Source organism: Phaseolus vulgaris, chromosome 2 (genome assembly GCF_051622355.1).
Source record: "Phaseolus vulgaris cultivar YP4 chromosome 2, ASM5162235v1, whole genome shotgun sequence".
NCBI classification, from domain to species: domain Eukaryota; kingdom Viridiplantae; phylum Streptophyta; class Magnoliopsida; order Fabales; family Fabaceae; genus Phaseolus; species Phaseolus vulgaris.
In genome coordinates this window covers 37,672,830-37,687,066 of record NC_143499.1, presented here as the reverse complement: position 1 = coordinate 37,687,066, position 14,237 = coordinate 37,672,830, and the positions used below count along the sequence as shown (strand labels likewise).

At 30.6% G+C, this 14,237-nt stretch overlaps 2 protein-coding genes across 3 annotated transcripts; one reads left to right on the top strand and one right to left on the bottom strand.

The window, feature by feature from the left end:
• Positions 1-795: 795 nt before the first annotated feature.
• On the top strand, positions 796-3,678 carry LOC137811809 (serine decarboxylase). Of its 2 annotated transcripts, none has more exons than XM_068613640.1 (6): positions 796-916; positions 1,813-2,176; positions 2,282-2,513; positions 2,588-2,781; positions 2,859-2,995; positions 3,085-3,678. In XM_068613640.1, exons 2-6 carry the CDS (start codon positions 1,840-1,842, stop codon positions 3,547-3,549), a joined length of 1,365 nt encoding a protein of 454 aa, XP_068469741.1. In that variant the 5' UTR covers positions 796-916; positions 1,813-1,839; the 3' UTR covers positions 3,550-3,678. The 2 variants fall into 2 exon arrangements, with proteins under 2 accessions (XP_068469741.1, XP_068469742.1); XM_068613641.2 differs by having other exon boundaries at positions 900-961.
• Positions 3,679-6,287: 2,609 nt separating this feature from the next.
• On the bottom strand, positions 6,288-6,966 carry LOC137809741 (uncharacterized). Its single transcript, XM_068610829.2, has 2 exons — positions 6,637-6,966; positions 6,288-6,539 (listed from the first exon to the last, which is right to left on the bottom strand). Exons 1-2 carry the CDS (start codon positions 6,832-6,834, stop codon positions 6,411-6,413), a joined length of 327 nt encoding a protein of 108 aa, XP_068466930.1. The 5' UTR covers positions 6,835-6,966; the 3' UTR covers positions 6,288-6,410.
• Between the last annotated feature and the right edge of the window lie 7,271 nt (positions 6,967-14,237).

Sequence of the window (14,237 nt, the reverse complement as noted above, 5' to 3'; positions counted from 1 at the left end):
TTTAAATTTATAACATGATCAACATATTTCATTCTAAAGACTTCTATTACTAATTTTGATTTGTTACTAATATAAAAAAAAAGAATATAATAATAATAAAAAGAAAAAGGAGAAGAATAAGACGAGAAACTCTAATAACAAATCTTAAAAAAATATCTATTTTCTAATACATGTTCTCTTCTCCACAAAAATGCAACGCATCCATCCTCCCCTGCAAAAATCTGAATGATCTGTATTCAAGTAACGATTTGAGATATTTTGTTTCTCTATTTTCTTCCTCTTTCGCCTCTATTTATTGTAGGAAAATAAAAAGTAGAGTAAGAAAAATAAAAATAAGAAACATTAACAACTAAACAATCAAGATTTATACCACTTGTATTGATTGATCAAAACAAAATAAACGATAATGATATTGATTTAATAAAAAATACCTTTTGATCGGCGAAAATAAATAAAAAAAAAACAAAGTTTTTATGGTTTACATTGTTTTTTTTTTTTTTTTTTTTTTTCATTCAGTGACATTTCTCTCAAAATTTTCTTTCAACGTGTCTATTTGTCCCAGAGAGTTAAAGTGTAATGATATATGAACACTATTTTTTTTTAAATACCAAATCCAATATTTGTCTTTTCTTTCTCTTCGTATCAAGTCAAAACACCAATACAAGCCTATATTTTCTCTTGACATGTGATTTGCGTGCCAATTAGTACTTTGGTTCTTTGTATCTTCCTTTCATTATCACTCTAATAATTTGCACATGAGTCTATGAAATGTGGCGATTATAAATCCGGGTCTTTTTCCTCATTAACTACGACCTTTCCTTTTCAACCTTTATGATTGTTCACTCTTTCCATCAGAAGGTGCTTCTGGGCTAAAAGAAAATATCAGCTTTTGTAGTTCAGACCATAGTTGCTTCATGTGTGCTTCCTACCCTTTCCTATTTTTTAACTGTGACTTCCTTCTGTATGGTTCAAATACTTGGATATTTGAATTATTCTTAGCTTCGGTTATGTTGATTTGATGCTGTTATTACTTAATGTTGTTTTCATTGTGTTTTTGTCTGTTCTTTACCTTCAGTGGTGAGTTTTCCTTTCTGTATTTTGTCCTTGATTGAAGTTTTTCTATTTATTTCATTTGAATAAGTATTATCTCAGAAGTAGAAGCAATTCATCGTGTGGCTTTGGTTTTGGTTTGAGTGTTGTTGAATCAGTTTCTGGCCAAACTGTTTTGTTTTCTTCTGCTTCGAAAGCAAGCCTTCTAAGCTTACTTCTTTATTTGGGAAAATTATATTTTGTTTCTCTGTGGAGGTATTTGAATAAAAGCTGTTTCTGATTGTGCCTTATTTAGAAGTGAGATATTGCTGTATTGATGCTATACAATATTAACCATTTGAACATGAAAATGCTGAAAAAATTGAGAAATATATGACATGAATTCAATAGGATACATAGAATTAGAATGAAACACATTGATGTTTCAAAAGCAAGTATTAGTTGTGTTTGGCTCATTGATAAAGTTGTTTTGCTTTCTACGAAACAACCTCTTTAGTGTGATTTTCGGGAAAAGTTTAAAAATTAAAGTGAAAAGAATATTAAAAGTAAATGGAAATGAATTGCATGGATATGTATAGACCAACATAGCTATCGTGCTTCTTTTGGTCAGCCTTGTTTCATTTCCTTTTCTGGAATCGTGGTTTCTAGCAAAGTGTTTGATAAAGATTGATGGCTGAGTTTTGGCTTGAGGCTCATGGTTTATTTGTTGCACTTAGGTTCTTCTTTTTGTTTGATAACCAACTTGTGTGTTCTGTCTGTCAGATAATTTCTTGTGCTGCAAGTAGCAAGATGGCTGGAAGTGTTGATGTTTTAGCTCCTGATTCCAGCATTAATGGAACAATGAAACCTTTGCCTGAGGTTTTCAATTCCACGGCTTTTATAACAGATCATGTACATGTACCACTCATGGCCGAAGAGGATGACATTGCAGGCAAGGGAGAGGCTCAGAATGGTACAGAAAATGGGGAGAGAAATATTGTCCTGGGAAGAAATATCCATACCATGTGCCTTGAAGTCTCAGAGCCTGATATAGATGATGAGGTTACTGGTGAAAGGGAAGCTTATATGGCAAGTGTGTTGGCTAAATACAAAAAATCTCTGACTGAAAGGACAAAATATCATTTAGGTTTGATATTATATTTGCACGTATTTTTGTCTGCAATAAACATAATTAGTTAGGTAACAGGTTTATCTCATATACTAACTAATCTTTTGGAAAAATCTATCTCAGGTTACCCCTATAATTTGGATTTTGACTATGAGGCACTCTCTCAACTTCAGCACTTTTCTATCAACAACTTGGGAGATCCATTTATTGAAAGCAACTATGGTGTCCACTCGAGGCAGTTTGAGGTTGGTGTTTTGGACTGGTTTGCGAGGTTGTGGGAATTGGAGAAAGACGAGTACTGGGGCTATATAACAAACTGTGGCACAGAAGGCAATCTCCATGGAATCCTTGTTGGGTTAGTTTCAGCTAGTTTTTGTGTATGTTGTTGTTGAAAATAATATGCCGAATGTGGTTAAATGAGTTTTGCAGGAGAGAGGTTTTCCCAGATGGGATTTTATATGCCTCAGAGGAGTCACATTATTCTGTATTCAAAGCTGCTCGTATGTACAGAATGGAATGTGTGAAGATTGACACACTTTGTTCTGGTGAAATTGACTGTGATGATTTCAAGGCCAAGCTTCTTTGTCACAAGGACAAGCCAGCGATTGTGAATGTGAACATAGGCAATTTTTTCATCCTCTCTCACTCCCTTATGCCCTCTCCTCTCCTTTATTGTGGCTCTTACACTCAAACATTGCAGGTACAACTGTGAAAGGAGCTGTGGATGACCTTGACCTGGTTATAAAGAAAATTGAGGAAGCAGGATTTTCACGTGACAGCTTCTACATTCATTGTGATGGGGCTCTGTTTGGTCTCATGTTACCTTTTGTGAAACGTGTAAGTTTTGAACCAAAATTAATAATCAAAAGGCACGTTCTTTACAATTCTGACGTGTTGAATAAATAATTGGGTTGACGATTTGTCAGGCTCCAAAAGTTTCTTTCAAGAAGCCTATAGGGAGTGTGAGTGTTTCTGGGCACAAGTTCGTGGGAAGCAGGAACGGGCACGCCCCCATATTCCTCTGGTACAGTCTAAACATGAAAGGGTACAGAGGTTTGCAGAAAGAGGTGCAGAAGTGCTTGCGCAATGCACACTACTTCAAAGGTCAGCTTGTGGAGGCAGGCATTGGAGCAATGGTGAACGAGCTGAGCAGCACGGTTGTGTTCGAGAGACCACATGATGAGGAGTTCGTGCACAAGTGGCAGTTGGCATGCCAAGGAAACATTGCTCATGTGGTGGTGATGCCAAATGTCACCATAGAGAAGCTTCATGATTTTCTCAATGAACTCCTGCAGAAGCGTCAAGAGTGGTTCCGAGATGGGAAGTGCCAACCACGTTGTATAGCTTCTGCTGTGGGACATGAAAATTGCCTCTGTTTTATCCATAGGTGATTGTTGTGTATGTTTGTACTAATGTTTTTTCAGTGTTGTGGAGGTGCTGGTTTTCATCACTATTTTGGTGAATCTGTTTGTGAAGTGTTGAAAATAAAATGGCTAAAAGAAATTTAGTTGCTTTAAAAATGCTCCCATCTCAGACATGCTAAACTTCTCTCTAGTTTATTAGCTATATCTACAGATCTATTTTTAAGCATTGGAAAAATACATTGAAGGCTATCGATAGCAATGGAAATTTTCAAATTTAAGTAAACATCTGGATGTGATTACTCATGAGATAGAGTCTCACACGAATTTCGTTATCAGTGTGGTTTAATCTCTAAGATGAAGACATGCTGTTACTCCACGAGTTTGGTTCAATGGTTTTGTGTAGAAGTCATGTGGCAATAGGACGATTTTGCTTAAGTGTGTGACTACGTTCAATTAAAGTCATGTCATGTTTGCACGATTTCACTTGTATTGTTTACATAAAGGAAAATCAAAGTATAATGTTTGTACAAGGTCGTAAAACAAGAAACTTGTTAGCAAAAAACTCTAAAAACCATGATGAACTAGGCATTATAACAATATATCAAACTTTTTTACCCGTTGACATGTCAGCGTGACCTAAAATGAAAAATAGTGTAGTGCAAGTGCTCCCCTACTTGAGTGACCCACGATATGTTTATAAATAAGTAAGAACAACCCAATGATCTAGTGCACTCCACCGCTAGATCTCGTAAATCTACGATTCCAACACTACAACAAAAATGATTTTACAACAATGAAAAATCGTGACCATAAACTTTAGGTAATGAATTCCTAGTCTTGGTTTAGTTCGTCATGGGCTAAAGTTGTAGGCAACAATTTTTTTATTAAAGTCTAAAGCAACAATCCTATGTTTAGGCAAAGAATTATATAATTGTTGCCTATAGTGATCTATGAATCATAGGCAACACTTTTTCAAATGTGGACATATAGAAATACAACTATATTATTATTATTAATGTTAATATTAACAATTTGTTTGTGAGAGCGAATCGTACTCAAATCCCATGAATAAACATAACATATATAATCACTACGCCATACAAATTTTGTTGTCATATTATGATTATTATTATTGATAATAAACATATTATTAATATTAATATTATTATGAATAATAATAATATTATTATTATTGTAATTATTAATATTATTAACAATGTTAAATAATAATACTATTATTAATAATTTGGATTTTGATTTTACACCAAAGTTTGTTTTGAATTTTGATTTGTAAACTAGTGAAATAAGCAACACTTTTTTTTTCTGCTTGTTGTCTTGGAGTAGTAGGATAGACAATATTTTTTTGTCAATGTGTAGGCAACACTTTTTATCGTAAAATTTAGACAATGATTTTTTAACTGGAGCATTTATGTTTATGTCACATTTGTAAAAATATTATCTTTTTCACTTTTAGGTCACATTTATATGTTTGTGACCACTTTTAAGTCATTGCTTAGTTGTTTAGCATAGACATTCTAAAGGTAATTCTAAAGGTAACACTTAAAAAAAATGTGATATAAATAAACAACGATTTACCGATGTGATATTTACTAGTTCTGTAAAATTGTTTCTTTTTTATGTCTATTTAAGTTACACCCACTAATTAGTTTAGGCTCACCTTTGTCATTTTTCTATATAAATGTGCTCACGGTTAGTTTTCACATTTTTCAATATAAAATTTCTTCTTCCATCTTTCAAGATGAAAGACCTCTTCCGCAAGAAAGAATGTTCCTCTCCCACAAGAAAGAGATCTTTCTCCCACTAATAGTTATTTTTTATCTTTAGTCCAACCTTCTCCATTAAAAAAAGTCACATTTGTGACATACTATAGTTTGTTATCATTCTTATATTATATATATTAAGCATACAATATAAGATAATTTAAAGTATATATATATATATAATACTTAACACAACTTATAAACTAGTTAGTTGTAATTTATTATATATTTAACATATGAGATGATGTAGTGACAATCTAATAAATTAAAATTAATTTAAAACTTAGTGATGGAATAGTGTGGCTTAGCCAATGTTAGCATCTATATTTTGATTCGGGTAAAAATGACACTAATAAACTAGCATCCATGATTTTACAATTATTTGCTAGATGTGTAAGAAAGATCTGACGTTATTAATTAATTAGTGTCAATTTTTTCTTTTACTATATTTAGTCAATACTAAATATCTACTTCCTTGTAATATAGTCAATATAAGGTCTATCATGAGACTTTTGATAAATTAATTGAGGTAAAAGCAGAATAGTTGAGAATTTTGAATTAGGTGTAATTTATTACTAGAATTATTTGAATTGAAAATGTACTTTAATTTGATAATTCTCTCTATTAGCTCACTTTTACACTCCTTGTTGCCTTACAATTGCAATAGTAATTTTTATGAAAGTAAATAATATTATAAATAAAAATAACGAGTGCTATTTATTTGTATTTTTTTATAATATGAATTTATTTTAAATTGCCCGCTGTGAAATGAATTTTACTAGTATCGTATGTAAAGTATTATTTTTGTATAATACTTTATTTTAAAATATATACACCGATAAAAACTAAACACTTGCGATAATTAGATAAACTCTTAAAGAAAAACATAAATAATGATCTAAAATCTTAATCTTTTCAGAAATTGGAAAACAACGTATATAAAAAGAGTGAAAATACTTTTGAGAAAATTGGTAGAAATATATATTAAACGAAGAAGCCAAAATTCATATAGTGAATTTAGACAACAGATGTAGTCAATTTTTGTGGACCGTTGAACAGAAAAAGAACAAATTTTGTGTATTTAAAATATAACGCTATTGTTCATCTTTAGGCCTCAATCTTCGCCTCTTCTTCTGCTTTCGGCTTCTCTTCTTCGACCTTTACCACCTCAGTTTTAGGTTCTTCTGCCTTCGCTTCAGCTTTTACTTCCTCTATCTTCGGTGCCTCATCTACTTTCTGCCATTACAAGGTCACAACTATTATTTTAACTTATATGTTTCCATTATAAATTGAATGAAAATATTCATTGAAATTTGAAGGAAAAATGTAATACCTCATCAAGCAAGTTTCTCAGAGACTTATTGTCGGAGTCATTTAGGGTTTCTTCCTTGTTGTCATTTAGGGTTTCCTCCTTGTTGGTGTCAATATTTAGTTCATTCTCCTTCTGCTCAACTTTGATCTCTCTGGTCATAGGCTCAGGCATGTCCATAGGACCCTCATCGGTCTTGGGATTGCTACCACAGTTTCCCATGTTCAATATTTGACAGGAAGAATGAATCAAGTTAGGGTTTAGGGAGACTGAATCAAGTTTACTTGATCGTCCTCCCTCTTAATGCAGGCTTAGAAAGGATAAAAGATTGTTATTATTGTTGTTATCTTATTCTTCAAACCCTTTATAAAGGCTCCTTTCTTCTTTCTTTTCGATTCGTTGCGTAATTAACCATTGGCTCGCAAAATTTTGAGGAGACCACTAAATTCCCTCGCTTATATTAGGAAAGGGTTAATGTTTAGCTAATGATTAATTGTAACCTTTGTAAAATGCATCAAACTCCAAAACCAGGGGCTATGATTTTGCACAAATAAAATAATCACGTCCTTTTCATAATTACAAAAGAAAGAAACATTATATATTATGAGTTTTTTCGTCCTTTTGTACCTTTCTATATACGCAATTTGTATTTAATGTCTTTTAATGCCACTATAATATTTTATTTTATGTTACCCTTACTCACCAACACAAGCAGCTGTAGCTTTTCATTTTGTACAACGGTTATATCCTGTATTGTCTTGCAAAGCAGTGTTGGCTACATGAGCCAATCAACACATTTCTGATTCTTCAAGTTAAAACTTAATTCGGGATTATAAATGTTCTATTAATAACTCTTACTGGTTATGTTTTTATTTTAATCATTAAGTGAATAAATTGTTTATGTTAGTAATTGAAACAATATCTTGCCTATATATATATATATATAATTTTATGGGAGAACATTGTAAGATATGCATAACATAGGAAAGGATTTTACCTTAATTTGTTAAGGTAAGTCAAAGAAGGAAGCTAGCAAAATATTAGGTGATATTTTTTAATGTACATCTGTTCTACTTTTTTTTTGGGTGAAATTTCATGTTAATTCCACTAAAAGAAATATACTCTCATTTTATCTTAATGAGACTAATATACATTTTTATCCAATAAAAAAATAATTATGAAATGGATATTGATAATATTTGAATCAAATATTATCAAGTAAGATTTTAACTATCAATTATTTAGGAAAAACTTGATTGCTAATTAGATACTAATTTAGAAATTATTTAACAATAATATAAACTAATTTAGAAACCATTTTTTTTTAGTTTTTAAAATGGTCTCTAATTTAGTTACTATTACAACTAATTATTTCGATCTCAATTTCTATTTCATGATTTTCTTGTACTGATACATCAGGTACATTATTTTTTAATAAATGTCATGGAATGAAAAGATATGTCATGTTTAGAGACATGTTAAAACTCTTTTAGGCTTTAGGCTAAACTTAAGTTGAAAGTGAAGTTAAATATTTTTTTTAATTTTAATTTTTTTTCTTTTTAAATTTTTAGGTTATTTATTAAAGTTTTACATTTATGTATTTATTATAATATTTATAAATCAATGAAACAATTTATTTGTTCATTGCATTTAGTGTATGATTCATCTCAGCTAAAATTTATTAAGTAATTTTAATTTTTCGAAAAATATATCTAAAATCGATATCTATAATAATATATAATATATAATATTTACAAATCCTCATTTTTTTTCATCCAAAACGTAAGTAACTAATACTAATTAGGTTCTTTGGCACCTTAAATTAATACATAATCAACTCCATTCACTGTGTTCATATTGTTATATAAATTGACAGTTACCCATGCATGTTGCATAACTTCGGCGGCCACCGACTACACACATATGGGGAGCGCCGCTTCCTCGACCGGCTATCATGATAAAACGGCGATCTCCATGCGTGCGTAGTCGGTGGTCGACGAAGTTATGCAAAGGTCAACATGATAGCCGGTTGAGGAAGCGACGCTCCCCATATGTATGTAGTCGGTGGCCGCTGAAGTTATGCAACGTGCATGGGTAACTCGTCGCGGGGCGAGGTGAATGTAGGTGGCCTCGGTTCTGGGTGTTTCGGTAAAGCTGAATGATGCTATGAGGTAACCTGTTGGTTATATTTTTAGGTATGGTTCTCTCACTTTAAGGTTGTTCTGCTCCAATCATAAAGGAGAGTTTCTTTTGTGGATGAAATAGGAAGTCCACTTCTAGTTACTGTATATGGGTTGAGATACCCCTGAAGTATCCCTTTAATTCTATTTATTCATTGATAAAAAAAAATATAAATAATTAATTCATATTCCTACAAAATTGACAGAAACTTTTCTTTTTCAAAATGAACGGTTTACTTTTCCATGCAATTAATAGAAACCTAAACTGCATTTTTACTATATTATGCATTAATAGAAACTTGATTGGTGCATTCTGCCCTTAAACTTGATTGGTGCATTTTGGTGCATTTTATGTATTCTTCTTTTCATTCTTCCGTATCAATATGTTTTAATGTCATTCACGATATTCCTATTATTATATTAATGAATCTGAATTAATTAATACTAATTAGTTAATATCAATTATTAATAAATTAATTAATATTCCAATAAAAATAACCCGCACTTTCTCTTTTTCACATAGAGAATTCACGCTCACCTTTCTCTTGCAATTAATGGAAACTTGATTATTAGTGCATTCTGCCCATCAAATATCCTAACTTTGTGTTTGAATTGTTAAGAAAAAACCATCTATAGCCCTTTAATTCTTTTCCTCTTAATGGCCATGGGGGATTTGTGACCATGCTTCTGATCGTTTTTAGGAGATGATAATATATTTTTTTTTATATAAAAACTTGTATATTAGACATCATTATGAAACTTAACATTTCAAGTAATAATAATTATAGTATTTAAAAAAATACAAAAATATATAAGTGGACTAGACCAAAACTCATATGTTAACAAAAACGATACATATGTAGACTATACTTATTCATAAAGAATTCTAAAAACAAACTAGATGAAAACTTATTATACCAATATGAATAAATCATAAATTAGTCAACTTATTAGCACACTCAATCCCTTCACGAAAAATATGAGTAACCATAAACCTGATTTTACCACAATAATTAAGACAAGTATTTCATCGATTACGAAGCATTCAAAGAACATTAGTCCTAGCAGTAAACACAACACAAACAAAGACAGAATCACATTCAAGCCATACGGTAGTAAGCTTCATCTTTTGAGCTTCCTCCATAGCATTATAACTCCATAAAACTCAATAACCATAACAATATGAACTTCAAAAAACGCTGTGAGATCACAAATAAACTCACATAGTAGTAAGACTAGGATATCCCCTAGTAGCCCCATCAATGTTAATTTTAATCCAGCCTGGTGAAGGGAACTCCCATCTAACAGGAAGAAAACGAAGAACTTACGAGTATTAATACAAAAAAAAAACCTTAATCACGTTGAAATCCAACATATCATTCTTCATTGAAGCTTTAGACGAATTTCCCACTAGACAAGTTAAATCTTTAATTACCGAAATAGCCCTAGAAACAACAATCTTATTTTGAAATCTAGCATATTTCTCATCCAAATAAAAAAGTTATCACAACAAGCTTAATCATTTTAACCAACGGACTACCATCACTTTAAATAAAAGAAAGAAGATCATCCTTATTAGAGAAATGAGAAGTAAGAAAAATCTATCGAACCCAACTCCAAATATGTAAAGCATTAGAACATTCAAAAAATAAATGTTGAATAGATTCCTCGTGCTTTTCACAAAGCGTACACATAGAACATATATTATGAATATACTGATCTGTAGAAAGCCGTCCATGAAAAACTTTTCAGAGTACTAGTGTATTGGAAGGCGTAATATATGAAAACCAAATGAAGTTATCCCAACCACAAGGAACTCCTGGTTCCAAGAAAAAAGTTATAGCCGATTTAAGAGTGAAATAATCAGACCCATCAAGAATCAAATTAGGAATATTTTGTTCCTCCCTAAGCATGATATGATTAAAAAAAAGGCATATGCTATAAAGACAAGGAAATCTTCCAATCACAACCAGTCCAAAACTGAGAGGTTGTATCTGGAAAGCTAGCACCATCAAATAACCCTACAATATTTGTTAAAGAAATAGTAGAACACCATTTATCATTCCGGAAATTAATAAAAGTACCTGTACCAACAGTCCAAGAAGTATAATCAAGTATAGTAGAATAAAACTGCTTAATTTCAGGCCAACGAGATGAGGATCTATAAACCATTCTAAACTCGTATTTTGATTTAAGAACCTTGACTTTCAGGAGAAAAGACCAAGGCTTGTTGCTATAAGCAAAGTTCCAAGCAAACTTAAGAAGATACGCATTATTTTCATTATGAAGGTTAATAATCTTCAAACCTCCATTCTCAAGAGGAGAACAAATCGTAGCCCAATTAACGGTAGCTATGCCTTTTTTCAAAATATCACCAGTCCAAATAAAATTTCGACACCATTGCTCAACTTGCTTAAGAAGTGAAACAGGTCATTTATACATATTAAAGCTATAAGTTAGAAATCCAGTAATCACCGTATTGACCAACTGAATCTAACCCATCATACTAAGAGATTTACCTTTCAAGATGCTAGCTTCAATTTTTGACTTTATTAGCCAAAGGTTGAAGAAACCGACACTTTGAAACACTAATAAAGATAGACACTCCTAAATAAGTGAAAGACAAATAAGTATGATTACAAGAAAGAATACGTTAAATTTTGGTGACAAATCTTGCAGAATTATTCATGGTGAATTTTTTTTAGGATACGCACCTTTTCTTCATTCTTTTGTCGATCTTTTATGCTTTTCTGATGTATTTCTTCCATTTGCTTTTGAAGAGCTTAAAACATAGCGATTTGGTTTTCAGGAATTCGATCATGCCTTGTTGAAACCATTGTTGCATGTTGTGATTCTATCTTTGCCCCCACAGTGGGCGCCAATTGTACTTGTATAGACAAAGTGGGTCTAGATAGTACCTGGAACTGATTGTACAATTGATGAGGTGTTGGTCGTTCGATCGCTCTCTTGCTCCTTACTCTAACTTTCTTTCCTTAATTTGCTGGTGCTCGATCGAGGTTGACTTGCAAAAGATACTTCAACAATCAAGTAAGTATTCAATATTCAAAGTATATATTAAGAACTTATCAAAAGTGTACCTTACCCCTATAGAGGGTTTATTTATAGTGTTTGGCCATGGTCTCTCTGTCGTAATGGGTCGAATCTATCATATATTGTCGTTAGCTTATTTTTAGGGAGGTTCCTTGATTTTTCGGGGTGTTATCCAAATTTGTTGGACGTGTCCCTAATTCTCAGGGAGTTCTCGCAACTGTCTTAACTCCAATTTATTGTAACTGTTTTAAATGTGTATTCGACCAGTTGGTCGGTCATCGAGACCGAATGACATGACTTGTCCAGTACCGACCGATACAATGACTATATGCCCTGTTATTTTGTTGAGAATTAAAGATGAGTTATTCTATCATTAAAAAATATTAAATAAAAATTAAATTCAAAAATAAAAATAATTAATTATTATATTAACTAAATTATATACTCTTTTAAAGATTAAATTTTTTATTAATATCTAAATTAATTTTTATATTAGTAACAAAAACAAATTACCTAACATCATAAAATAATTACCTTATATATCCCATGATGTACCGTTAACCAAAGGAGACTCCCAACAACTCTTTTAACGGATAACACTACTAAATGTTAGGTTTTAGACACAAACCCATAAAATGAGATTGTGCATTTATATATAGTTAAAAATTTAAAATTTTAAAATTTTAAAAAAAAATTATTAAGAAAGAATAAATGAATTAAAGAAGATATTTAAGAGTTTCCAATTTTTTTATAATAATAAAAAGAAACCTACCACCTAATTTAGAGACACAAAACAGATTAATAAGCTTAAAATTCCTAATTATAATTAAGAAAAAAGAACAGCAAACTCCGCATACAAAACTATGACATGAGCCCTTGCACCCTTTTTATGAAAATAAGGTTTAGTGTGAGTTTACACGTATCATTTGGTTTCTATGTATTTATACATGTAAAAAAGATGCTTTGTATGTATGTTCCATTTGCACGTGTTTTGTCATTTCTTTTTCCATGCCTGAAACTTTCGTAAAATCCAGGTAAATGATCTTGCTTTGGTGAGATTGGTGTTGCTGTACTAACCAACCAATGCGTTTTCATAGAATAATCACAATCATAGAGATGTTGCCTTTTTCAACTGGTCTCTACAAATTATTAATTAGGTGCATTTATTTATTTTCTGATCTTTAAATTATTAATTAATGTAATACATCAATAACAATGAATAATTATAATTTGTTTAAAAGACATGAAAGGAATGAAAAGTAAGTAGTGGTTCTTAAAAATATGTTTGACATCTGATTCTAGCTTCTAACTTGTTTTATTGGCTAAGAAGTGTATGACACCCTAATGTTATTTGGTAAAAAAGTTTTTTAGTCATTTACAGCACACCTTGTATTTTGCTTTTAAAATATTTATTAAGTTTTTTATTTATATGCGAGATATAATTTTATTATTTTATCTTTTCATCCATCCGTAAGACATGTCTTTATTATATATATTTATGTAAAAAATCTTACTTTTAATAATATTTTACTAAATAGTATATTAACAATGAAAGAAAATAAGTTATTATTACTATTATTTAGATAAATTTATAATTTATAATATATAATATTAACTATTATATTATTTGTTAGATATAGTTTATTTTAATTATTATATTATTTATAATATTTATTTTACTTTTTCATAATTATACGTCAATATATATATATATATATATATATTAATTACTTAATGGTAGATTCTTTTTACATATTTGTGTATCACATTATGCATGCTAATTTTTTATTATTTTAAATATCTTATTTCAATATAAAAATAATTATTTCTATTTTATTTTAAATTTGAATAGAAACATGTAAAGATTTAATATATAATTAATAATACATACACATTATGTATTTTTAAATGTGTTGTAAAAAATACATAATATGGAAATAATTGAAAGTAAAATAAATATAATTAAAATATTTTATGTATAACTAAAATATTATAAGTTTTGAATTAATTAAAAATAAAAAGTTAGAAAAACTCTAAACTTGTCAATAAAAATTAAAAATTATATAAACATTTTTTCAAATACTTCATACAACACATGAGATCCAAGCACCAATCTGAGTATGAGAAATTCGTCAAGCTTTCCATAGTTGTAACCCAAGACCAAGATTTCCTTTGAGCCACACTGAACACCTCCAAAAAATCCATTCTCCCATTCTTAAATATATATTTATTTCTATGATTCCATATTTCACCTACAACCGCTACTCAAATTCCTCCCCAACATCTAGTGTAAGCTTCCTTCGTACCTACAGGCTTAAACAACATGAAATGCATTTTTGCATCCGAATGATACACCAAGTAAAACCCAAGCCACTCCAAACAAAGACCCCATAT